We start from the raw sequence: 24,255 nt of genomic DNA, 5'->3' as shown, positions 1-24,255 counted from the left end.
TGCCTTGGATAGGAGTGTGCAGATCATGGCAAGTTCTCACTGACACAGAGAGAGCCTCAGCTTGTTAAGTGCTTTCACTTCCACTTTTCCTGTCAGATCCTCACAGCCTGCATGATTGCAGCAGGCCTTTCACCAGTGAGGCAGCTGAGGCTCCAGAAAGTTGAGTAGCCTGTCCAAGGCTGCTTGGCCAGCCTCCAGGGCCTGAACCCGGGCCTCCAAATCCTCCAGGCTCTTGTTACCATTCCATGATGCCTCCGTCCTCTGCCCCGTTCCCCTTCCCTTTAGCCCCTCCTCATTCACCGCATTGTTCCCAGAGTAAAACAGAATGTGGGGACTTGGGTTCCCCTAAAACAACTGATGACATTGTCCTGGATCGGCCAGAAGACACTCGGGGCCGGAGGCGTCACAAAACAGAGAGTGTCCGGACTCCCGGTGGGACTGAGCGGGCAGGAGGCCCGGAGTCTGGAGCCCAGAGACAAAGGTGTGTGTGTGTGAAGTCACAGGGGATGTTGAGTGCGTGTAAACACAGCTGTCTTGTATGTGGGTGCAAGGCTGTTACTCCTGCTGTGTCTTCAGACGCAGGACCACACAGCTGGAGGAGGGTGAGGCGGGCACCCTGCAGCCTGTGTTTGCTCTTGTCGCTCAGCGCTGGATGGAGTTCATGGTTCAGATGGGTGAGACCCCAGCCCCCCTCCCACCCTTAAGCTCCTGCCCTGGTCCCCATGCCACAGCCCCACCGTGACTTCTGTGTCCTGGATCCAGGATGTGCCTCGGTGTCCAGGAGCTCCACTCACATGGTGTCCCGGTTCCTGCTCCCATCTGTCCTGTCTGAGTTCACCACTCTGGTCACCTCAATGGCTGGAGACACCAGTGTCCGCATCTTTGAGCAGCATTTGTGAGTTTGGGGTCTCACGGAAGCTGAGGCAGGAGAGGTGGGGGCCTGGGCCCAGGAGGAGATAACCAAGGAATGGGGCCATGGATGGTCTGCTTTCTGTCCATCCCTCCCACTAGGGCTTCTGAGCCAGAGATCTTCAGTCCTTGTTCCCTTGGACAGCTGGGCCCAACTCCCCGCCCGGCAGCTGAGCGGCATCTGCTGCTTCTGGGAAGGAACTTTTCGCAGTGGAGGAGACCCACCCAGCAGGGTGAGGCCATGGCCTGGAGGAGGGTGGGCTCAGAGTGACTGACCCTGGAGCCGCTGACCCCGTGGGAGGCAGGGTGGGATCGAGAGGGATCGGCCCCCAGACCCTCATTTTGCCCCTCCCCGACCCCGTAGCTGCCAAAGCCATACAGCGCTTCGAGCCAGGAGGTGACGGGAACTTGGGGCGAAATGCTCCCCGGCAGAGGTTCTTGCTGCTGGAGGTCATGGACAAGAAGGTAGACGTGGGGCCAGGGGCTGGCTGGGAGGAGGGGCTCCACGATCCCACTGACGCTGAGCCCTGACTTCCAGCTGCAGCTGCTGACCTACAACTGGGCTCCAGACCTGGGGGCGGCCCTGGGCCGAGCACTGGTTCGCCTCGTGCAGTGGCAGAACGCACGCGCCCATCTCATCTTCTGCCTCCTCAGCCAGAAGCTTGGGCTCTTCCACCACTACGGCCAGGTGGACTTCCCAGTGCGCGACGAAAAGGTGCCTGCTGCTCAGGTTCCCTCCTCTCCTGAGTGGTCAGCTAAAGGAAGTAGCAGTTCGGGGACAGGCTGAAGGCAGGGGCAGTGGGGAGGGACAGTTTGAGAGAGGAGGCCACGGGGGCGGTGGGAGAGGAGGTCTGAGGGCAAAGGCCATGGACCCATTGTGAGGCTCCGTCTCTCTTAGGAGCCAAACCCATTCCTGCTGCCGACCATGGAAGCAGAGACCCTCATCCGGAGTGCAAGCCCCCCTCTGAGCCGCGAGCAGGGACGGCTGAGTGGGTCCTCTCGGGGTGGGGGCCCCCTTCCCCTGGACACATTCCCCTTCGATGAGGCCCTAAGGGATATCACGGCCGCCCGCCCCAGCTCCTCCCTCGGCCCTGTGCCCAGACCGCCCGATCCTGTCACCTACCATGGACAACAGTTCCTGGAGATCAAGATGGCAGAGCGCAAAGGTGAGGGCGCTGAGCCGGGCAGCGGGCAGGGCAATCTGTGGAGTCTGGCAGGGCGAGGGGTGGCCACTCCTGGGGTCCGCTACTAATGCCTCCGACCCCCAGAACTGGAGCGCCAGATGAAGATGGAGAACCTGTTTGTAACGTGGCAGCAGCGCTCCGCCCCAGCCAGCATGCCCATCAGTGTGAGTGGCCAACCTGCGTCCTCTGGGAGCATCCCATGACCCTGCCCTGGCCACCGCCCCAGTGCTCACTGCCCATTTCCCCAGGCTGGGGAGCTGGAGACCCTGAAACAGTCATCCCGCCTGGTGCATTACTGTGCGACGGCCTTGCTCTTCGACCCTGCAGCCTGGCTGCATGGGCCCCCGGAGACCTCTGGGCCCTCGGAGGGGCAGGTGAGGCTCCGGACTCTGGATTTCTCCTGTGGGACCTCCCTTTACCCAATGGGGACCTCCATTCCTCCACCCCTGCTAGGGTGGTTGACGGTGGGTAGAGCCTTTCTTAATCTCCACTCCCACAGCGGCGCCACCGCCCTGAGTCAGGGTCTGGGAGCCGAGAGGCCTCCGCCAGCTGCGACTCCTCGGATGGGCCTCCACCAGGCGCCCGGGAGGAGCCTTGGCTGAAGGAGCTGAGCTTGGCTTTCCTGCAGCAGTACGTGCAGTATCTGCAGAGCATGGGCTTTGTGCTGGTGCCACTGCGGCCCCCCTCGCCCGCCCGCAGGTGAGCGCGTCTTGTCTCCCCACCCTCTTCTCCTCCTCCACAGCAGGTGAGGCCCCACACACCCTTCCTCTTGGGTCCTATTTGGGTAATTTGGGCCTTGCATACATCCATCTCATCAGGCCCGCACACACACGTGAGGATCTGGGACACCTACCTGCAGCCCTCAAGCACATTCCGTGAGCCTCACACATCTCGTGGAACTCGTGGCCACGTTCATACACAAACTGGGTACATTTTCACAGAGCTGCTTGCCCACGTGTGTCTTCTGTGCTTTCACGCTGGTGTCCATCCGCACACACCAGTCCTGTACCAGCTCTTGGACCTGGGTCTTAATGATTGCTGTCCTGATCACCTCCTGACCTCTCCAGAGATTTACATGGTTCCTGGCCCAGGAAGTTCTTTTCTCACCATGTTTTTTTGTTTGTTTGTTGTTTTGTTTTTTTCTCACCAAGGACCCCTGCAATGGGCCTACTCGCATCTCTGCCCTCTGGCCTGTTCTTGGTCATGTTCACTCACTGGCCAGTAGTGAGAGGTCTGAGTCCTGGGAAGTAGTAGACAGCTCCTCTGGCAACACCTTCCATCTCCCCAGAATGCAGTGAAAAGTCTGCAACCGCCTTTCCCATCCTGTGTCAAGTCTCAAATTCCCATTTCTGTAGCCCGTGCCCTATGCCCCTCTCATCATCTGAGCCTCCAGATTCTCTGTTCCCAGCTCCTTCCCGGTGGCTGCATGGGAAAATGCCTGTTCGTGTTATGCCGTTGCTTTCATGTATCCAGATGTGTGGGTTTGTTTTCTCCCTCCTCTGCTTTCAGTTTGATACTTTTTCAAACTAGTATATATAAATTGTACTTCCTTACTCAAGACGCCCTCTTGGCCCAGAAAGCCAATTCCAACTCCTTAGCATTTTTGTAACCAGCTCTCTACCTCCCAGGCCTCCCTCTCTTTTCCAGGCCTTAGGAAGAGAGGACAGGCCTGTGCCTCTGGGACATTTCATTCAGCGCCCCTCTCATTTCTCAGTGACAGAGCCCAGGAGGAGCTCTCTGCTCACTGCCCTCCACAGCCAGTTCCCAGCTGTAGAGATTTCTCTGGAGTTCGCATCCTTCCCACTCAGTTATGTTCTTCCCAGAAATCAGAATTCCCTTTTAAAACCAAAGATACTAGGATTAAAAATATGTTTTTAGGGTTTCCCTGGTGGCGCAGTGGTTGAGAATCCGCCTGCCGATGCAGGAGACACGGGTTCGTGCCCTGGTCTGGGAAGATCCCACATGCCGCGGAGCGGCTGGGCCCGTGAGCCATGGCCGCTGAGCCTGCGCCTCCGGAGCCTGTGCTCCGCAACGGGAGAGGCCACAACAGTGAGAGGCCCGCGTATCGCAAAAAAAAAAAAAAAAAAAAAAAAAAAAAACGGTTAAAAATATGTTTTTAGAGGAAAATTTAAAGTCAGGCCTTCCTTCCTCTCTAGTCTCTAACCATCACCAATTACTAGTTAGGTCTGGTCCCTATTTCCTTGAGGGTTAAGTGGGACATTTCTCACCAGAGGCTTTGAACCCCAGCAGGAGTTCCAGTGGTTTATAGCTACTGAGTATGAGTGGGTCCCACTGGCCCTTTCTACTTTGTCCTCATTCACAGTATTTCTCTTTTCCCTTTGCCTCTGAGTTGAGAAATGAAGAACAGCAGGCCTGTGGAACACTGAAAATGCCCTTCCCGGGTCAAAAGAGAACCCATTTTCCCCTCTCAGGGGAACGTCCCTAACCAGGGCATCAAGCATCTGTGCTTTCCCCATGAAATCTTAGACACATATCACCCGCTCCCCTCGCTTGCTGTCCACAGTAAGCAGGTATCTCCATCCGCTCATAGGTGTCTCCCCCCAATCACAGCAGCCTCTGCGGCTCTACCCTCACCCTGTCACTGGAAGAGAGGGGCCTGGTCTCCACCTCCCCCCTTAGAGCAGCAGCTGCTGTGGAGAGAGCCCCGCCCCACAATCAAGCCCTGGACTCCTGGCCTAGCCTTGCCACTTACCCACCGTGGGTCCGCAGGCAGGTTCTTCCCTTCTCTGGGCCTGTCTCCTCTCCTGCAGAACTATTCCACGTGAAATGGGTTCTGGGTCTGAGAACCATAACCCTTCACCCCACTGGCCTGCCTCACCCCCTTGTCCCTCTTCCTCTTCTGCAGCACCAGCCGGCTGCGGGCCATGGCTATCCTTGGAACAGAAGGCCGGGGCTCCTTCTCCTGCCCGAAAGCCAAGACTGAAGGGAGCCCCAAGGTAACACGTCGTCATGTTCCTTCCCCAAGAGTGAAATCAGTGATACCTCAGACACCAGCATCACTAAGCCTGAATTATTTGCCCAAGGCCTAAAGCCAGGGGCTCTGGGTGATGACTGAGGTCACTGATCCCAGCCTGACACCATTAAAGTCACTGACCCCGGGGGACTTTTTCCCCGATGGTCCCAGGCTGGTGAGCCCCCTGCCCTTGCCCCTGAGCCCCAGTCTTTTTCCTGTCTGCAGAGCACTGGCTCTCCAGTCACCACGTACCACCTGCAGCGGGCACTGCCTGGGGGCATCATCCTCATGGAGCTGGCTTTCCAGGTGAGCAGGAGGAGCGCTGCTGGCGAGAGCCAGGCCCACCTCTCTCTTGCCCTCCTGACCTCATCTTCATCCTCTCTCCAGGGCTGTTACTTCTGTGTCAAACAGTTTGCCCTGGAATGTTCCCGAATCCCCATGGGGCAAGCTGTCAACTCCCAGGTATGTGGTGGGGACAGAGGGCCGTGGGGTCTCAGGTGTAGTCAGTGCAGCCTCAGTGACCATCTGGTGCCGCAAGCATCTGGGCCATTCCAGTGCTGTGACTGCCTCGGGCACCAGTCTTACGCTGTGGTAGTCCAGAGCTGTATTCAGCCATGGCACCGGGGGCAGAAGGCAGTGCAGCACAGTGGCCGGTCTGGCCCTGTGGTCATTCTGGCACTGACCATAGATGGGTGGACATTTGAGCAGAGCGGGTAACCTGACACATGGGTTGGTCGGTGCCATGGGCAGTCCTGGCCTAATCTAGGGCTGGGGACAACCTGGCACTGTCCATATAGTGAGTAACACTTAGAATGTGGACTGGAGTCCCCACCCACACAGCACAGCGCCCCCCACTCAGTTGTTATTTCTGTCCTTGTCTGCCTGAAGGCAGGGCTTTTGCACCCCATGAGGTTCTGAGCACTCAAGAAGGCTCAGAACGAATGAATCAGGACTGAGTGTGGTCAGAGACACGAAGCCCTCCAGCCTTGAGTGAGTTCGGCCCCTTCGTTGTTAGGCTTCTGCCTTCCTTGTGCCTCGAGTTGAGTTTCTGAGACATCAGGGTCTGACTGGGTGCGGTCTGTCGCCCTCCAGTACAGATGGCACAAACTCTTCCCCGATCTGGACAGCTCAGATCCAGCCCACAGGTGGTTGCCTTTGACTTGGGTGTGGATGCCTGTTCTAGTCATCACAGGATAGTGAGATCTGGGAAAGCTTCGTGACTTTAGTGCAGGAACCTACCTGGGCCAGGGCACAGAAGGGAGATTGGACAGGCAGGTACTCTTTCACACTTTGCTGTAGTATTGGTGGGAAGGACCCACCCCATTATTCTCTTGAGCTTCCTGAAGTCCTGGCTGCCCTGCCCCCTGATCTCCATCCAGTTTGGCTCTCTCTGCACCTACATATCTAATCTCTAACCTTACTTAGATTTCTAAGTTGCTTTATTATAGCTATTACGTATTTATTAACTGCTTAATATACATGCTAAGGGAAGAGGAGAATTTTACTCCTACTGTACAGATAAGGAAACTGAGGTTCACGGAGGTTAAGTGATGTGCCCCAGGGCACACAGCTAGTTGCTGGCAGTACTAGGGTTGCAAGCTGGGTCTCTGACTCTGAGGCTCATCCTTGGTTACTGCAGTTTATCACACAGCTCTAAATTTATGAGGACCTTTCCTTTATCTCCATGGTAAATGAGGAAACTGAAGCAGAGAGGTTGTGACTTACCCAAGGTCATACAGCTACTCTGACTCCTAGGCAACTGCTGCTTCTACAGTCATTGATTTCCTTTCCTGTTAATTTTTATGCCCGGTGCCCCCAAGGGCACGGTCAGGTAGATTCTGCCATTCTAGCATCACCTATCCAACTGTTAACACACTCCTAGTAACGCTGATTTACACCAAGAGAAGCACCACCTCTGTGTCTCTGCCCTCCTTTCTTCCTCCGTCAGTGGTTCGTTCGTTCATTCATTCATTCACAGATGAATTAGAGGAGGCCAGCCCTGGACTAGCCTTGGCAGGATGTCCCAGATGAAGCTTTACAAATGAGTGGGAGTTAGCCAGCTTTGGGGATCAGGGGGAGCAGCATTCAGGCAAAGAGAACGGCAGGTACAAAAGTGTAGAGAAAATACGTGGTATACTTCGGAAGAGCAAGTAATTTGATGAGAAGATAAAGCTGGAGAGATGGGAAGCGACTAGGAAAACCTTTCTAATAGTAAGTAATTACACACCTGGCCTACCCTGACCACCCTGTTTAAAACCACACCTGCTTTATTTACTGCTTGATTTTCCATAACCATCTACTAACATGCTGTTTACTCATTTACTCTGCCTAACGTTTACTGTCTTATCTCCCCACTACTAGACTGTAAGCTCCTTGAGGGTAGGGGTTTGTATCCCCAGCAACTAGAACGGTACCAGGTAGGCACATGGTAGGCACTCGACAAGTATTTGTTGCATGAGTGAATCTGTGCCAGGCTTGAGTGGAGACTGGGATACAGAGCAAAAAGGTTCATGTCTCAGAATGGTCAGTTCATGTAAACAGAGTTACAACACTGTATAATGTAACGAGGAGGGCTTCTCATAGAAGTGTTTCTGGCAGAGGGGGCCCCCGGCGACGGGGTGAATCTTGAGCTGCCATTTCCCAGGCAAGAGGAGGGAAGTGAGATGTGCGGGCAGCCTGCCACCATTTCCTGACCTGGTCCCTGCCCCCTCACCTCCCCAGCTGTCCATGCTGTTCACGGAGGAGTGTGACAAGGTGCGGGACCTGATGCATGTGCACTCGTTTAGCTACGACTTCCACCTGCGCCTCGTGCACCAGCACGTGCTGGGCGCCCACCTGGTGCTGCGGCACGGTTACCACCTCACCACATTCCTGCGACACTTCCTGGCCCACCACCCTGATGGGCCCCACTTCGGCCGCAATCACATTTACCAAGGTCGGTGCCCAGGGGCAAGCCAGTGAACCCGAAAAAGAACAGGCCACCAGGTGTCTCAGGGCAGGGCCGGGGGGACCACTTCCGGGGGCCAGACCTTATCTCTGCCTCTCCTGTCCTATATGGTCAGGTCGCCTTATGTCACCTGGACCCTGTCCCCATGTCTCTGTCTTAAGTTCTTCCCAGTCTGTTTTCATAGCAAGTTTGGTTTAATTTTCATAGCAAGCAAAGTTTAGATCCTGTGTCGTGTGTACCCTGCCCCCTGTGTGTCCTGAGCCACTTCTGTCCCATCTCCATGTCCCTGAGGAGCTCCCCAAAAAGAATCGGCCTGCCTGCCAATCAGAGCCTCAGGGATTCCCATCCTCGGGCCCCAGCAGATGACTGTGTCTGTCCCATACCCAGTGTCTCCTGTAACTCGCCCCTCAGGGACCCTGGAGCTCCCCACTCCGCTCATTGCTGCCCACCAGCTGTACAACTACGTGGCCGACCATGCCAGCTCCTACCACATGAAGCCACTGCGGATGGCCCGGCCAGGAGGCCCGGAGCATAACGAGTACGCCCTGGTGTCGGCGTGGCACAGGTAAGGCGGGAAGGGATGCCTGGAGTCGGAGTCAGGGCCATCCTTGCCGTGGGGGACCCGCGTTTTCTTGGGCAGAAGGGGTGGGGTTGGCTTCGTCAGAACCTCAGGCTTGACATCTCCCCAACCCCCACCGCACAGCTCTGGCTCCTACCTGGACTCTGAGGGACTTCGTCACCAGGACGACTTCGACGTGTCTCTGCTTGTTTGTCACTGTGCCGCACCCTTTGAGGAGCAAGGAGAGGCCGAGCGGCACGTTCTGCGGTCAGCAGATCTCCCGCCTTGAACTTGCCCGTTGCCCAGCCGCTCCCTGCTGTTTCCCTGTGTCTCTCCTGCTGTGACCGTCACACTCCTGCCCCCTCCCCACCCTAGGCTGCAGTTCTTCGTGGTGCTCACCAGCCAACGAGAGCTCTTCCCCAGACTCACTGCTGACATGCGCCGGTTCCGGAAGCCGCCCAGACTGCCCCCTGAGCCAGAGGCTCCTGGAAGCTCAGCCGGTAGCCCTGGGGAGGCCTCAGGGGTTGGTTTGGCCCCTGGACCGGCTCCCCTCTTCCCCCCACTGGCTGCAGAGGTGGGCGTGGCACGGGCACGGCTGGCTCAGCTGGTACGGCTGGCTGGAGGACATTGCCGTCGGGACACCCTTTGGAAGCGCCTCTTCTTGCTGGAACCACCAGGACCTGATCGGCTGCGACTAGGGGGGCGCCTGGCCCTGGCCGAGCTGGAGGAGCTCCTAGAAGCAGTCCATGCCAAATCCATTGGGGACATCGACCCCCAGCTGGTAAGCAGCTGTGGGTTCCAGAAGGGGCTGGGATGGATGCTAGGAATTCCACTGGCAGCCAGGGTAGAGGTTGCAAGGGTCTCAGAGGTAGTTCTGGAACAGCAGATCCATGCCTGTGGACCTTCCCCTAGGACTGCTTCCTGTCTATGACTGTCTCCTGGTACCAGAGCCTGATCAAGGTTCTCCTAAGCCGCTTTCCCCAGAGCTGTCGCCATTTCCAGAGCCCAGACTTGGGAACTCAGTACCTGGTAAGTCTCCTTGACCTTCCTCTGAAAGGGGAGACACAGCAGAAATCCTCATCAGAGAGATGACAGGGTCCCCCTCAAAGAACCCCAGTCTGACTAAACAGGGAGGCTGAGATGGAGTGACCACACCGGTAGATGGATGTAAAACCCTTCAAGCACCAAGCCACAGCATGTGAGTCACTGAGAATAACCTAGAGCCGTGCCCTCAGGACTCACAAAAAGCACAAAGCTTGGCTAGCGATCCTGAGGGCCAAGCTCTGGAACCTTGTGAGTGGTTGCTCTTGGAGGTTCCAGTCCCAGAAAGGACTTCCTGGGCTTTCAGGCCTTTTTACCAAAGTGTGGTCCTCACACCAGCAGTGTCAGCACCAGCTGGGAGCAGACCGAAGTGCAGACTCTCAGACCCCACCCCAGACCTGCTGGCTCAGAACCTGCCTTTCAGCCAGATCCGCACGTGATTGGTGTGCACAGTAGAGGTTGACAGGTTGCTGGGAAGGACAGGTAGAGAGGAGAGCTATGGCAGTGGGCACAAGCCTGGGGATTGAGAGCCTAAAGGATGGCCCCAACGAGAGCAGCGGGCAGGAGAGGAGACATTCAAGAGAAGATTTCAAAAGAAAAGGTACTTGGTCTGTGGTAAGGGGTCCTGCGACGTAGTGCTTGTGGGGAAGACTAGTTTCAAGGTGTGACAAAGCATCACCCAGAGAAGCCGAGGGTAAGGCTGCGGTAGTGCAGGTGGGTGTGAGCAGATGGGGATGCTCCTGTGGGTGGCGGGAACGCCGAAGCGGGAGTGGGTTTGGGGGAGGGGTGAAGAATTGAATCTGAGGCCCAGGAGGACCTTCGAGGACCACAGTCTAGAAGGTATGTGGGCATTGGGGATTGGAGCTCAGGAGAGAGATGTAGGCAGCGCTTATACAAACAGGTGTTGACTGAAGCTGGGCATAGAAGAAACTTCCCAGGGAGAGATCACAAAGCTGTACACCAGGGACAGGCATCAGGGAGGCCAGAGACATGAAACCCAGGAGGAAAGGAGGGCTCATGTCAAGGGGAGAGAACGCTCCTTTGCTGATGGGCTTCAGTGTGTCAGCTTATGCAGGGCCTTCCAGTCAAGTACCACTCGCTCATTCTGATGAGGCTGGACAGGCTAACCGGGAGCCAGTGAGGATGAGGACCGGGGTTGGGCTTGGAGGACGTCCTGGGTGACCGTACAGTGTAGGTGGGGTCAGGTGTGGTGATGGAAGTGGGCCTTCCTCAGACTGGTCCCACTTTCAGGATGCCTTCAAGGAGGGTCTGTGCCTCACTCCACCTCTCATTTTGTCTTTTGCTGCAGGTTGTGCTGAATCAGAAGTTCACTGACTGTTTTGTGCTAGTGTTTCTGGATTCCCACTTGGGAAAGACGGTGAGAACGGGAGGGGGTGGTGAGGGGCTTTGTGTCAGCCTAGTGGGAGGCTGTACCCCAGATGCTCCATCCCAGAGCCTGCTGACGTTGGAGGGTCCTGCTCCCTGGGCTCAGCCTGCCCTCCTCTCACCACCCCCGCCCCGTGTTCCCCACAGTCTCTGACAGTGGTTTTCCGAGAGCCCTTCCCGGTACAGCCCCAGGACAGCGAGAGCCCCCCTGCCCAGCTGGTCTCTACTTACCACCACCTGGAGTCCGTCATCAACACAGCCTGCTTCACCCTCTGGACCCGCCTCCTCTGAGGGATGGACCACTGAATGTCCTCGAATTATGGCTCTGTAGGATTGCCCACTTGCAGTAGGACTGACCAGCCCTTCTGGGCCCCCGGGCAAGACTGGACACTGAGGGATGCCAGAGGTTGTGTGAATGTGTCTTGGGGACCTGGTAGCAGGAGCTGCCCTCCCTAAACACTCGCTACCACTGACCAGCCCAGGGATCCAGAAGGTCCGGTCACCTCCCTGAGGTGCCCATGCCATCTCAGGTCCCTGGGCCCTTCCAGAAGAAGACTCCTCCTCTCTGCTCACTTGGTGGAGTCTGGGAATTCTTCACATCAGGTGGCACGTATACCCCTTAGAGTTCCTCTGCCTGAATCCTGCCTCTGAGTCTTGGCTTGCTGTCAGCCACCTGCCTCCCCCACCCCCATCTTGAGCCCTGTGGTCTTCACTTCCCACTGGGACATCATTGCTGGACAATTGCCACTGAGATAAGACGCCTGGGTTCCAATCCCAGCTCTGCCTTTGAAGCATCTGTGACCACGGGTGAGTCCCTTTGCTCTCGGACCCTTGGTTTCTCATCTGTACGTGAGGTGGTGAGCTCGAAAGCTCTCCCATCTCCACAGCAACGCTGGCACAGACTGGAGGACTTGAACGTGAGCTGTATGTCCCTTCTCTGCAGGAAGGAAGTGACCCAAAGAAACTGAAAAGTTAGGGCACTGTGTGTCCCTCCCCCTCCCCCTCCAATAACATACACACATGGAAACCTTCAGCAGGTTGTCTTTAATTCAGAGGAGACTCGGGATGTGCAGCTCACCATCCCAGAGGTGTGTGGCTGGAGTGCAGGACCTCACTGGCCAGCCTGTGGGCGGCCCCGCTTATCCCAGTATGAACGTAGCCAACTCAAGCCCTCCACCGTGTCTCCTGAGGGGAGAGGGACCCGAGGCATCTCAACCCACGAGCAGGAAAACAGACCCTGCCCACCTGTCCCTCCAGAGCCCCTTCCCCAGGGCCAGGCCTGGGGCTCAGCCCACCCTCACCTCGAGGCTGGTACTCGCAGCCCACAAAGCCTTTGTAGCCTTCATCTTCCAGCAGTTGGAACAGATAGGGGAAGTTCAGCTCTCCAGGGCTGCTGGGTTCCCCTCGGCCCGGGACCTGTGCCACCTGCACGTGCCCTGGGGGCAGATGTGGGCAGATGTGGGGGGGTAGAAAGTGGGAGGACAGAGGAAGCAGCATGGCAGACTAGGAAGGAGCCAAGAAAGGGGCCCTCACCAACAAAGGGCAGGAACTCCCGGATGTTCCCTGTCAGGTTCCCGTCCATGATCTGCCAGTGGAATATGTCCTGGGGTAGAGATTCTGACAGTCACAGACCCCGCAGGCCACACCATTCTGCCTGGATTTGGAGAACGCAGGCCCATGGGCCCTCTGAGAAGCAATCCCTCTCTCCCACTTACCATCTGTAACTGGAGGTTGGGTCTTCCAACTTTCTCTAAGATGGCTGCCGCTGGAGGGAAACCGGGAAGGGGGCCATGAGACTCAAGGAGGGTGCAAGAATCAAGGGACAGGAGGAGACACAGGGCTGGGGTCCTACCCTGCTGGGGCGTATCCAGGAAGTACCGGGGGTCCGTGATGCGGGTGTTGATGGGCTCCAGCAGCCCCACAAGGTTCTCCTAGCACCAGGCGGGATCTGTGAGTAGAGCTCTCCCTGAGGTTTGTAACCACCCCCCCCCCCCCAGTCAGTCACCGATCAAGCCCGTCATCAATCCCTCCGGCCTGGACCGGCGCCCAGCCTTGCGCCTAGCCTTGCGCCTCACTGCTCTCCCCACTGTGCATCCCCTCCACACACATGAAGCATATGTGTCTGTATGTGTTTTCACCGTCTCACCTGAGCCAAAACCCCAGCTGCGTGCCTCAGGTTCTCCAGAAAAACTGTCTCCATTTCACTCCTGACTGCTGCTCGATCAGCCCCCTGGGGCACTCGGCCAGCCATCAGGTGAATCCTGTGGGGAAAATGGGCCTGGAGGGGGCTGTGGAGTCCATCCTCAAAGCGCGAGCCTTCACTCCCTCGCTCCCTGGATGCACCTCTTCCAGCTGCTCTCCGATCAGGCCGGCTTCCCATCTCCCCAGGTCTCTCAGCCCCTCCTGTACTTCCAAATTCTCCTTTTCCAATGCCCCTTCGCCTCATGCCTACAAACATGATTAAGTCTCACCTTCAAAAAATTACTTTGACCCTTACCCTTCTCAGGAATTCCACGCTGCTTGTCACTCCTCCTTGCATCTGTTTCTTAGCTTCCCATCTGTTTTCTGCACACACACCCCTCCACCCCCTTAATAACCCCTTGTTGCCAGTTCCTTCTCAGCCTGGTTGCTCTGTGCAGAATTTGACATTAATGAGATCAGCCCCACTTTGAGTCCCCCTCACTTCACCACCTGATCCTTCTCAGCCACCTCCAAAGCAGGCAGGTTACATTTCCAGCCTCGTAAACTGTGCAGAACACACCAAGCCCCTCTTGCCTTTGGCTCCTGCATCCTTGATTGGAACGCTCCTTACCTCAAGCAAGTGCCCACTAGAGACCCACTACTTACTACCTGTAAGAAGCTTTCTCTGATCCCAGACAGTTACTGCCTACCTGCTCCCACAGCCTCCTTCAACTGACCTGTCCTCAAATGGATCACTCCGTTTGTTTACTGTGCTATCTATCTCCCAGGTCAGACTGAGCTCCCAGCATGGGATCCCAGCATGAGTTGAGCAAGAAAGACTTGCAAACTGAGAGTGACACACAACAGATGAAATACAGGAGACAATTTACAAGGGACCCGGACGGAAGGGGCGAAGAAGGGCCAGTGCGCTCGGACCCCTGAGCCTCTCAAGCCCCGGCGGCCTGTTCTCTCGTGGGTCATGGGGGCGGGGGATTGGAGAGAGGATACCTGGGACAGCCCAGAGCCTTGGCGTACAGCACAGCCTGCTCCAGCCCATCTCGGAAGGCCGCCTGCCTCCCGGGAACGGCCCCCAGCCCCATCTCCCCTTTCTCTCGGTCTCCTGCGGAGAGAATAGGCCTCAGTTCCCGGCTTGCGCTCCCAGCTCGCCCCGCCCGGGCCCGGGCCCCCACGGCGCACCCGGGGGCGTGTTGATCAGCACGAGTTGTAGCCCCACTTCCTGCACCGCGCGCGCCAGCGCCTCCGGCGGCTCCCCGTACGGCCAGCCAACCTCGGCCGCCTCGAAACCCGAACTGCCCGCGGCCCGGAGCCGCGCGGGGAGGCTGGGGAGCTCGGGGAACAGCCACGACACGTTAGCCGAGAAGCGCAGCGGAGCCATGGCCGGCCGTGAGCTCGCGTGGGTCAGAGTCCGTGCAGCCGGAAGGCGGCAGCCGCGGGCGGGGCCGGGGAGGGGAGGGGATTGAGGGCCCGCGCGGGGGGCGGGGCGGGGCGGGGCGGGCGCCGAGGCGGCGGAGGAACCTGGCCCCGCCGGGCGGGGGCGCGCTGGCGCCGCGAGCTGGGTGCCGGCTCTCTCCGGCTGGGAAAGCCATGCGTCGTAAAAACCGCTGACAGGCAAGAAAAGTGCACTTTCCCTGACTGGAGAGGGCGGCGCGGGGAGGGGGCGCGGGCCCAGTTAACGTGAAGGAGTGTGGACGCTAGCAAACGCTTCGTGTTTTCCTTCTTTATAACCAGAGTACCTGTTCATTATGTAGCATTTGAAAGTGTGTGCCGCACCACTCACCCGTTAACTTTCCCGTACAGAGCAAAAACTAAACACGCGCAGTCTTTTCTTAGAAAACCCTGATCATAGTGTATATGCGATTTTATGGCATATTGTTTCGTGAGCATTTCCCGTGAAAAACTTGAATTAGCTGCTCACTGTTCCGCACCTGGACAGCCCAGAATTGATTATGCTACTCTGTTGATGGTCATTAGGGATTTCAACGTGTGTGTGCGCGTGCGCTATAAAAGCACTTTAATGCACTTCTTGGTCCCATCTCTGAACCGTTTTCTTAGGTTCCTTTTGTAGGAACAAAGTACGAAGTCCTTTATAAGGAAAACTGCCCTCACCCCTGGACTCCGCACTGAGCGGCTGTGGGCGGGCTGTCTCCTCTCAGCCCCGGCTGATTGGACCACGGAAAGACATCTGATCCAAGGGCAGCCAATCCATAGAATAGCCCAAGACCTTTGATTTGTCCAATTTGGAAAGATAGTCTGTCCAATCAGGTTCCCTCTTGGAGAGTTCAAACAAGGAAATACTGAGAGCCAAGTAGGAGGTAGGTTTGCCAGAAGATGACTGTGGCTGTAGAAACTAAATAAGCAGGAATCAGGTGGTAAAGCAAAGCTAGAGCGGGGGTGGGGTGGGGGGGGGGGTAGGAACTGAGCACTATGAGTAGGGGTAGCACGTTGAGATACCGCTGCTGCAGAGTTCTCAGGACTGGCCAAACCCACGGCAGCTCCCAGGTCTACGCTTCCCAAGGCCAGGATGTTTAGACTTTCCCGGGTTTCTGTGTCTGTAGCCTCTTAATGTTTCTTCAGATCATTCGAATGAATTTATCAATATTTCAGCCACACTAAACCAACTGAATGGGCAGAGTCCAAGTTGGGTGAAAAAATAGGAGCATGCTTAATTTCTTGACGACTGTGCCAAATGGCTTTTCAAAAATATTGTCAGTTTACACTTGGACAATACATTCATAGACGTCATCTTGATCTGCTTCCTGTACTAGCTTTGACAAAAAGCAGCTTGAAGTGCAACATCAGGAGCAGCCAGCGTCCACTGTCTTCCTGTCACTGCTCTCCGGCATCCCAAGTCAGGCTCACCCAGACACCTGGGGTCCAGGCTCAACTCAGAGCACCTGATTTCTTGCCCCCCTGCAGCTGGCAGTATACTTGGAACTCAGACTCCTCCTGGAACGTGTTTCTTGGGTACTGTCCAATCAGGATGTGACCTCACTAAGTTTAACATTTTAATCAGTCCCAACTTCAGCGTGTTTATGATCCATTGTTGGCAATACAGAGTAACATCTAAGGTAAGTAATTCCTTATTAACACTTCACTGTAAATCTCTGAGTATGCAAATTCTATTTAAGACTTTCAAAGCACCACCATCTGCTGGGGTCTATACCAGAAACAAAATTTGTCCAGCCTCCAATGGTTCCACTCCTTTTTCGCTTGTATTCCGTGTAGGGCAGCAGAGATGATGTATAAACTAGATGTGCATGACTCACTTTTCCCCTTAATTCCCTTACAACCACCTTTACATAATGTATCAAAATATATACAAGAGAGGTACAATGCCCATGACAATTATTTTCTTTAGTCACCATTTGTCTATATCTTAACCCACTTTGCAACATAAGCATTACACTAAGTTATTACAAATCTTGATTCTTTGCATTTAACTTTTAATCAAAGAACTTGTACAAGTTTGATGATCAGTTAAGACAACAACAACTTGTAAATAATTACATGGATAATGGCTGACATTTGCACGTAGAGTTCAGAGTCGCATTTGACCACTGGATTGCACTTGCCAATGTCGTAAAAAATATTACAACTAATATGTGAAATGCAAATCAAAACCTCAATGAAATTTCATTTTATACTTTCCAGATTGGGGGAAAAAAATCCTTAAAAGTCAGACAGCAAGTATTGGAAGGGATCTGGAACAACTGCAACATTTATTCACTGCTGATAGGAGTATAAATCACTACAACCACTTTGGAAAATAATTTGGCATTATTTCTTAAAACTGAACATTCATATACCTTTGATCCAGTGGTTCCTTGTCCAGGTTTATCTCTGGAGAACCTTATGCACGAGTGTACCAGGAAATAATTCAGTGATGTTCATAGCACCACTATTTATGTAGCAAAAATAAGGAATTAACTCAAATGTCCATTGATGCGTGTATAGATGTGTTGTTGTATAGTCCTACAGCGTTGTTTACAAAAGTGAAGAAAAAGCTGGTGACTCAAATGGTAAAATTGAGTTTGCTCCTGTATTAGAGTGATATATGAAGAGCTTAGTGAGGTTTGGGTCGAATTGAAAGCATCAGTATGAACACATTGAATGGATAAATCTCAGAAACATAATCGTAAGTGAAAGAAGCAAATCACAGAGAAATATATACAGTATGATTCCATTTACATGAAGTCAAAAGCAGGGAAGACCAAACAATATCTTGTGTAGGGCTACAAACATCTGTGGTGAAACTATAAAGAAGAGCAAGTGATAATGACCACAAAATTCAAGATGATAGTGACCTCTGGCGTGGGAGGGAAGGGAGTGGCATTGGAGACTTCAAGAGTAATGGTGTCCCCTTTCTCTGGTGTGGTGTGATCACACATCTTTGTTTTATCACTACTCTTTATGTCTTACATATATTTTATAAATATCATTTTGTATCTGTTTCATATTTAATAAGAACAAAATTTTAAAACTTTCTGTATGCATCATTCCCACCTGTTAGCACATTTTCTATTAACATCCTCATTGTAGTATCATGAGAATCTCAAGGTTTTTCTACAGACTCAGCTTGTTTGTATTAGACTAGAATTACTACTTTTTGGATTCAATGTGTCACTGCTCAAGCTAGTGGTCTTTGATTGTATTACCTGCTCAGAACCTATGCTAGGCAGCCTGTGAAATGGTCCCCAGTGATCTCCACATTCTGGTCTCCATGCCCCCTCTGCTTGAATATGGGCTGGACCTCTACATTCACTTCAAACAAATAGAATACAGCAAAAATGGTCCAATGTCACCTCAGAGATTAGGTTACAAAAAGGCTTTGGCTTGTGTCTTGGGTGCCCTCTCTCACTCTTTCACACACTTGCTCTGAGGAAAACCAGCTGCCATATTGCGAGCTGCCCTATGGAAAGAGCTGTGTCAAGAGGCTGATGCAGCCTGTGAATGAGCTTGGAAGCAGGTCTGCTCCCACTGAGCCTTAAGATGACTGTGATCCTGACCAGCACCTTTACTGCAGCCTCATGACAGACAAGGTTTGAGTCAGAGACATCCACCTAAGTAAGGCACGCCCAGATTTCTGACCTACAGAAACTCTTTGATAGTAAACATTTGTCATTTTAAGCCACTGAGTTGTGGGGTAATTTGTTAGCAGCAATAGATATCTAGTAGAGGTTCCCTTTCTTCTTCTGGGAACTGTTCCCTTGTTTGGGGGAATTATCACTTTCACCACTTCTTCATCTTAAGTGTGAATAGGTGCTGTCATCTTCATATATGATCCTCTCTTTCCAGCCACAGTGATGGTCAGTGAGTGGGCACCTGACCCAAGCTGGACCAACCAGAGTACCTGTTATAGACATTGTAGGTTGCCTACCCCACATCTGTTCCCTCTTTTCTCCTTCTTAATAGAACCATACCTTATGGGTACATTCAGCCAGAGAGAATAGAAATGATGTACAGAGAGACGTGGCAAGAAAAACCGAGAGAGGCGTTGTATTCGCTTGGAACATCTGTAAGGTAATCAATCAAGCTAGCCTTCCTGCTTCATCTTAATTCTTTCCAAAAAAGAGATGTCTCAGAACTAACTCGCTTTTCCCATCCCAAGACCAAGCATTGTGCACATTTCAAAAACGCTTGGTGCTTTTGGTAAGAAGCAATTTGAAGACCTGGACCCTGGGCACTTGGGCTATGTATTTATATCATTTCATGAATTTATGTCATTTCATACAGCTGGTAGTGGTAAACTGGATGACTGATAGCAACTTAGGGATCTCAGTGTCTATGAGGGAATCTTTATCTTTCAAAGTCATGAGTTTATGCTGATGATTTTTATTTCACCAGATCTTCATTAAGCTTTTTCCTACCTTGCTCTAATGCAAGAGCATCTTCATTTCTATTTTAACTTTCTTATTTGAGCTCCCAGTCTGTTTATCACTTTTATACAGCCTGTTCAAATCAGGCTCCACATATCATGTTATATATTTTCACATCCAACCATGTGTTCAGAATCTAGTGTCACTTTATTATTTGTTTGAACCATTGAGTCTGCATTTCTAAGGCTTCGGAATTTAACTTTTCCACTTTACTCAATTTTACCAGTAATAGTCCATATCACACAGATTCATGATAGCTTGTAACTGTGTCAAAAAGGAAACTAAACCTTTGGTAAAGTTTTTCTTTCATAGGTTTCTACTGTATCCAAGTATGTCATAGAGGAATATCCATAATACACCTATTATACATCAGGACTGGATAACTAAAATTTCAGCAAATTTACACAGAATCATTTCACACACACAGCACATTGAATAATAGCATCATTATACAAAACAGCATTGAATCACTTTACAAAATTTGTGCTTGCATGAGCGATCATTATATTCTTGGAAGAATATAATATTTGCTGTTCCATGTTATACATCCTTATCTTTAAAAGGAGGCTCCTATAACTGGCCCTTATCTTTAGTTTCTGTTCTATTACTGGGTGGCTGGATTGCATCCAGAAACTCTTCTTGTGCCGTTCCCCTACATATGCATGTTAGGAACACATGAAGTCTCTTGGCCATATTAGTTAATGGAGTGTTAGCTAATTACATACCCATCCACATGCAGTCTTTAAACTTAAATACAACCAGTGAATGTATGACTCAAAGAGTACAAGTGTGGATAGTCAGAAAGGGGTTTTTTTCATGTTTAGAATTTTGAAAAATCTCAATAACCCTAACTACAGAATCTTATTCTTCCCTTGTTTAATTCTACCCATGGTATTAGGTATATATTTTTTGCAACTTGTTTTTTTTTTCCACTTAGCATTATATATAGGAGGTCTTGTAGGATGTCTTTCCTTTGGGGGGGAATATATATATATATATATATATACACACACTCAATCTATCTTACTGTTCTCCCTTTCTTTGGCCATTCTTTTAACTGCATTTTATTCCAGACTATGACAATTTTATCCTTCCCCTACTGATGGACAAAAAGATCGCTTCCAATTTATCACTATTACAATAAACATCCTTGTATATGCCTTTTTGGGTGTGGATACAAATATGAGTGTTTCTCCAGTATATATCTCTGAAAGTGGACTTGCTTGGCCAAAGGATATGCACGTTTAAAGTTCTAATTCACTGCCAAATTGCCCTTCAAAACGCTTTATCAGTTTACATTCGTACTGACAGCCTCTGAGCGCCTGTTTCCCTACATCTTCATCAAGGCTGGATTCTTGCCAATATGAAGCAGGGAAAAAACATTTTAACAAATCAAATCCTTCATTATGACTGAAGTTGAACATCTTTCCAGACGTCTATTTGCCATTAGCATTCCCTCTCCTGTGAATTGCTTATCTGTAGACATTGTCCACTCTTCAGTAGGATTCTTAATGTTTTAATTAATCAGTTTGTAGATGTTCTTTATAGAAATTCTGGACATTAAGTCTTTGGCTGTTTTTTGCTTACCTTTGACTTTATTTAAAGTATCATTTGCTGTTCAGAGTGTTGGAGGAGTGCCACCTTTCTACCAGGCTTCGCGTTCCCGTTTTGAAGGAGGTCTGCCCACTATAGACATCTCTGGGTGCCTGCCCCGCCTTCTCGGTCTTCCCCAAGGGAAGGAGAGTGACTCCTTTGGCAGAAAGGAGGAGCCAAAATGCTCAGCTCAGTCCCATCCTCCCTTCTCTCTGTACAAAAGCACTCTTTTTTAGCGCTCTACCCCCCCTGCCATAAGTTTTACAAGAATAAACCCTCACAGGGCTGACCTCAGGGGTGAAATATTAGCAACCTGCTTGCCTAGCAGACCTAAGCCATATTGTCCATTGTCAGTTGTAGTGGTAATAAAGGTAACATTTGTATCTCCATCTGCCATACTTCCGTGCCTATCTCTTAATAGGTTCTTGTATCACTGAGTCCAAACAGAAAACAGATGGCACACTCAAATTAGGATAATTCAGAAGATTGAATAAAGGCGTGGGCAGGCCATAGGGGAGATACATGGGATAGTGCAGCAACCTAGGGCTGGTTATAGCAGAGCTGTTACTCCTCCTAAGCCTGAAAGGGTGAAGGGGATGGGGGCACGGGGACTGAAATCCGGGAGGAGAAAGTCGTGCAGTGATAACTGTCCTACGAGGAACCGAAGCCCTCAGTTGCAGGACACGGGCAGCCTGAGGCAGCCTGTAGGGAGGAAACCTGAGAAATAAATACCCTACCTGACTCTCCTTCTGCCCTGTAATCTCCTGCTGGGCCTCCCCACTAGATAAACCAACCAGAGCCCAAGGACAAGGGAACCCATTGATGGAGCCAACATCAGTCCCTCTGTTTGGGCAGAAAGCAAGGAGGAGAACAGAAGGAGGGACAAACGAAATATCTGGCAGGGTTCTCCTCTTCCTTCCCTCAGTGTGCCCTCTCATCCTTCATCTGGTGAAACATTCGCATCCCTATCAGCAGGATGCACAAAATCCACTGACTCCATTTTATCAAGAGGCGATCTCAATCCAGAAAAAACCCTCTCTGGAAACCTAAAGCTTTACTACCACTAGGGTTCTTCACATAAGGAATCGGGTTAAAGTGGTAGGCAGAATCCGGAGATAGTCTCCCCAGATTCCTGCTCCCGGGTGTACACACACCCGGAGTATGTTTTCTCTGTTTTTCAATCAAACACTAGTCTAGATACTGCTATGAAGGGATTTTTGCAGATGCAGTTAAGGTCCCAAATCATTTATGAAAGGGAGACTAAGCTGGGTGAGCCTGACCTAGTCAGGAGAGCCCTTAAAAGGCCCAGGGCTCTTCCTGGTGAAAGAGATTTGAAGTTAATGCATGAGAAGTTGTCCACTGGTGGCTTTGGAGATGGAGAAGGAATATGGGTGGCCTCAAGGAGCTGAGAGTAGCCCCTGGCTGACAGCCATCAGGGATAAGGAAGCCCCAATCCTTTGGCCACGGGGAACTGAATTCTGCCACAACCAAGTGAGCCTGAAAGAGGACCCTGAGCCTCAGATGGGAATGCAGCCCAACACCTTGATTTTAGCCTTTTGAAACTTTGAGCAGAGAACCCAGCCATACATGCCACGCCTGGACTTTTTTGTGGCCACGCCACGTGGCTTGCTGGGTCTCAGTTCCCCGACCAGTGGTTGAACCCGGGCCATGGTGGTGAAAGCCCAGAATCCTAACCAGTAGGCCACCAGGGAACTCCCTGGTCCTGGACTTCTGCCCTACAGAACTGTGAGCTAGGAAATGGGTGTTGTTTTAGGCGGCTGAATTTGTGATAATTCGTCAGATAGCAGTAGAAACCCATACGGGAGCAAACAGTAAAGAAACATAGACACAGCTGTTACGATCCCCATTTTTGCAGCTGGTAATAGGGCCTACACTGGTAATCACAGCTGTCTTCTTCCAGCACTCAAAGCAAGTTCCCTTTGCCCTTTGCCCTTTCCAGCACCACAGCTGGATGAGTTTCTTTACCTGGTGGAATGACACATAACTTCATTGCTGTAGGATCCAAGTCTTTGGTGGTCTTGACAGTATTGAGTTGTCAATTTCCACTGACCAGAACTTTAGAGCAAGAGAAGAATGAGAGTTGCCCTAAACCAAGTCCTCCTCATCCCCACTGTGTAGCAGCAACGCAATTTTCCCTGGTGATCAGGATCAGCCACCTCAGCCAAGCTAGAGAACCTCTCCTCTGACTGTTTAGTGGCATGTGGAGCCTAAAATGAACAGGGGAAAACTCAGCTTCTAGTTCATTAGAACCATGACCATGTTTCCTGGCAGAAGAATTTACTGCTGTGGACACTAGAAGCTTCAGATCCACCAAACCTTTGGTTGCAAGGATGGAAAACAAAAAAGTCTTCTAGAGAATGATTAGGTGTAACAGTGAGAGGGACCACTCCCAGAGCCCTTCATTCTCTGGCCAAGAATCCTGCCATGGGGGAGATGGCACCAAAAACTGACCTCCGGTTTAGAACCTATACTGCTGGAAGGGTGTTTTCTTCCCTCTGGCACTGTAACCGAGTGCTTAGTAATCCACCTCCCGTTCTCTCTGGCTGTTTCATTCTAGGTCATCAGCCACATGATAACACCAGTGAATTTCATGGCCATGAGGCTGTTGCCGCACTTGTTTGTTTGTTTGTTTGTTTAATTTTTGAATTTTATTTTATTTATTTTTTTATACAGCGCATTCTGATTAGTCATCCATTTTATACACTTTATACATGTCAATCCCAATCTCCCAATTCATCACACCCCCACCCCCACCCCCCACCGCTTCCCCCTCTTGGTGTCCCTACATTTGTTCTCTACATTTGTGTCTCTATTTCTGCCCTGCAAACCAGTTCATCTGTACCATTTTTCTAGGTTCCACATATATGCGTTAATATACGATATTTGTTTTTCTCTTTCAGATTTACTTCACTCTGTATGACAGTCTCTAGATCCATCCACGTCTCTATACATGACCCAATTTCATTCCTTTTTATGGCTGAGTAATATTCCATTGTATATATGTACCACATCTTCTTTATCCAGTTGTCTGTCGCTGGGCATTTATGTTGCTTCCATGACCTGGTTATTGTAAATAGTGCTGCAATGAACATTGGGGTGCATGTGTCTTTTTGAATTATGGTTCTCTCTGGGTATATGCCCAGTAGTGGGATTGCTGGGTCATATGGTAGCTCTATTTTTAGGTTTTAAGGAACCTCCATACTGTTCTCCATAGTGGCTGTATCAATTTACATTCCCACCAAGAGTGCAAGAGGGTTCCCTTTTCTCTACACCCCCTCCAGCATTTGTTGTTTGCAGATTTTCTGATGATGCCCATTCTAACTGGTACGAGGTGATACCTCATTGTAGTTTTGATTTGCATTTCTCTAATAATTAGTGATGTTGAGCAGCTTTTCATGTGCTTCTTGGCCATCTGTATGTCTTCTTTGGAGAAATGTCTATTTACGTCTTCTGCCCATTTTTAGATTGGGTTGTTTGTTTTTTTAATATTGAGCTGCATGAGCTGTTTATATGTTTTGGAGATCAATCATTTGTCCATTGATTCTCCCATTCTGAGGGTTGTC

At 51.6% G+C, this 24,255-nt stretch overlaps 2 protein-coding genes across 10 annotated transcripts in view; one reads left to right on the top strand and one right to left on the bottom strand.

Moving 5' to 3' along the window:
* The window catches only part of SZT2 (SZT2 subunit of KICSTOR complex), a 50,944-nt gene extending 38,911 nt beyond the window's left edge, over window positions 1-12,033 (top strand). For all 6 annotated transcript variants that reach the window (XM_059063889.2, XM_059063871.2, XM_067009544.1 and 3 more), the window contains 20 exons: window positions 315-481; window positions 577-674; window positions 763-895; window positions 1,012-1,142; window positions 1,274-1,374; window positions 1,448-1,624; window positions 1,808-2,075; window positions 2,178-2,257; window positions 2,342-2,467; window positions 2,593-2,792; window positions 4,960-5,050; window positions 5,293-5,373; window positions 5,455-5,529; window positions 7,789-8,002; window positions 8,426-8,579; window positions 8,718-8,840; window positions 8,949-9,354; window positions 9,486-9,602; window positions 10,924-10,992; window positions 11,148-12,033. In XM_059063889.2, the coding sequence (XP_058919872.1) occupies window positions 315-481; window positions 577-674; window positions 763-895; window positions 1,012-1,142; window positions 1,274-1,374; window positions 1,448-1,624; window positions 1,808-2,075; window positions 2,178-2,257; window positions 2,342-2,467; window positions 2,593-2,792; window positions 4,960-5,050; window positions 5,293-5,373; window positions 5,455-5,529; window positions 7,789-8,002; window positions 8,426-8,579; window positions 8,718-8,840; window positions 8,949-9,354; window positions 9,486-9,602; window positions 10,924-10,992; window positions 11,148-11,291 (2,955 nt within the window). In that variant the 3' untranslated portion in view covers window positions 11,292-12,033. The remainder of the gene's footprint in view (window positions 1-314; window positions 482-576; window positions 675-762; window positions 896-1,011; window positions 1,143-1,273; window positions 1,375-1,447; window positions 1,625-1,807; window positions 2,076-2,177; window positions 2,258-2,341; window positions 2,468-2,592; window positions 2,793-4,959; window positions 5,051-5,292; window positions 5,374-5,454; window positions 5,530-7,788; window positions 8,003-8,425; window positions 8,580-8,717; window positions 8,841-8,948; window positions 9,355-9,485; window positions 9,603-10,923; window positions 10,993-11,147) is intronic.
* On the bottom strand, window positions 12,024-14,631 carry HYI (hydroxypyruvate isomerase (putative)). 4 transcript variants are annotated; one of them, XM_059063913.2, is made up of 9 exons: window positions 14,379-14,621; window positions 14,222-14,301; window positions 13,730-13,839; window positions 13,147-13,261; window positions 12,853-12,931; window positions 12,716-12,765; window positions 12,534-12,603; window positions 12,302-12,436; window positions 12,024-12,185 (listed from the first exon to the last, which is right to left on the bottom strand). In XM_059063913.2, the coding sequence occupies exons 1-9, from the start codon at window positions 14,575-14,577 to the stop codon at window positions 12,112-12,114; spliced, it is 912 nt and encodes a 303-aa protein (XP_058919896.1). In that variant the 5' UTR covers window positions 14,578-14,621; the 3' UTR covers window positions 12,024-12,111. The 4 variants fall into 4 exon arrangements, with proteins under 4 accessions (XP_058919896.1, XP_058919892.1, XP_066865709.1 ...); XM_059063909.2 differs by lacking the exon at window positions 13,730-13,839 and having other exon boundaries at window positions 14,190-14,301; window positions 14,379-14,631; XM_067009608.1 differs by lacking the exon at window positions 13,730-13,839 and having other exon boundaries at window positions 12,302-12,425; window positions 14,190-14,301.
* Between the last annotated feature and the right edge of the window lie 9,624 nt (window positions 14,632-24,255).

This window comes from Kogia breviceps, chromosome 1, assembly GCF_026419965.1.
Source record: "Kogia breviceps isolate mKogBre1 chromosome 1, mKogBre1 haplotype 1, whole genome shotgun sequence".
Lineage (NCBI taxonomy): Eukaryota > Metazoa > Chordata > Mammalia > Artiodactyla > Physeteridae > Kogia > Kogia breviceps.
Note: the sequence above shows the minus strand (reverse complement) of the source record. Positions and strands in the feature narration are given on the sequence as shown.

What these genes read in the sequence shown, in the direction of transcription:
- HYI (XM_059063913.2), bottom strand. Translation starts at nt 14,577, where the DNA reads ATGGCTCCGCTGCGCTTCTCGGCTAACGTGTCGTGGCTGTTCCCCGAG. An exon ending in GGAGTTCCTGCCCTTTGTTG is followed by an intron (nt 12,437 to 12,533) that starts GTGAGGGCCCCT and finishes ATCTGCCCCCAG; the next exon opens with GGCACGTGCAGGTGGCACAG. An exon ending in CTGCGAGTACCAGCCTCGAG is followed by an intron (nt 12,186 to 12,301) that starts GTGAGGGTGGGC and finishes CTCTCCCCTCAG; the next exon opens with GAGACACGGTGGAGGGCTTG.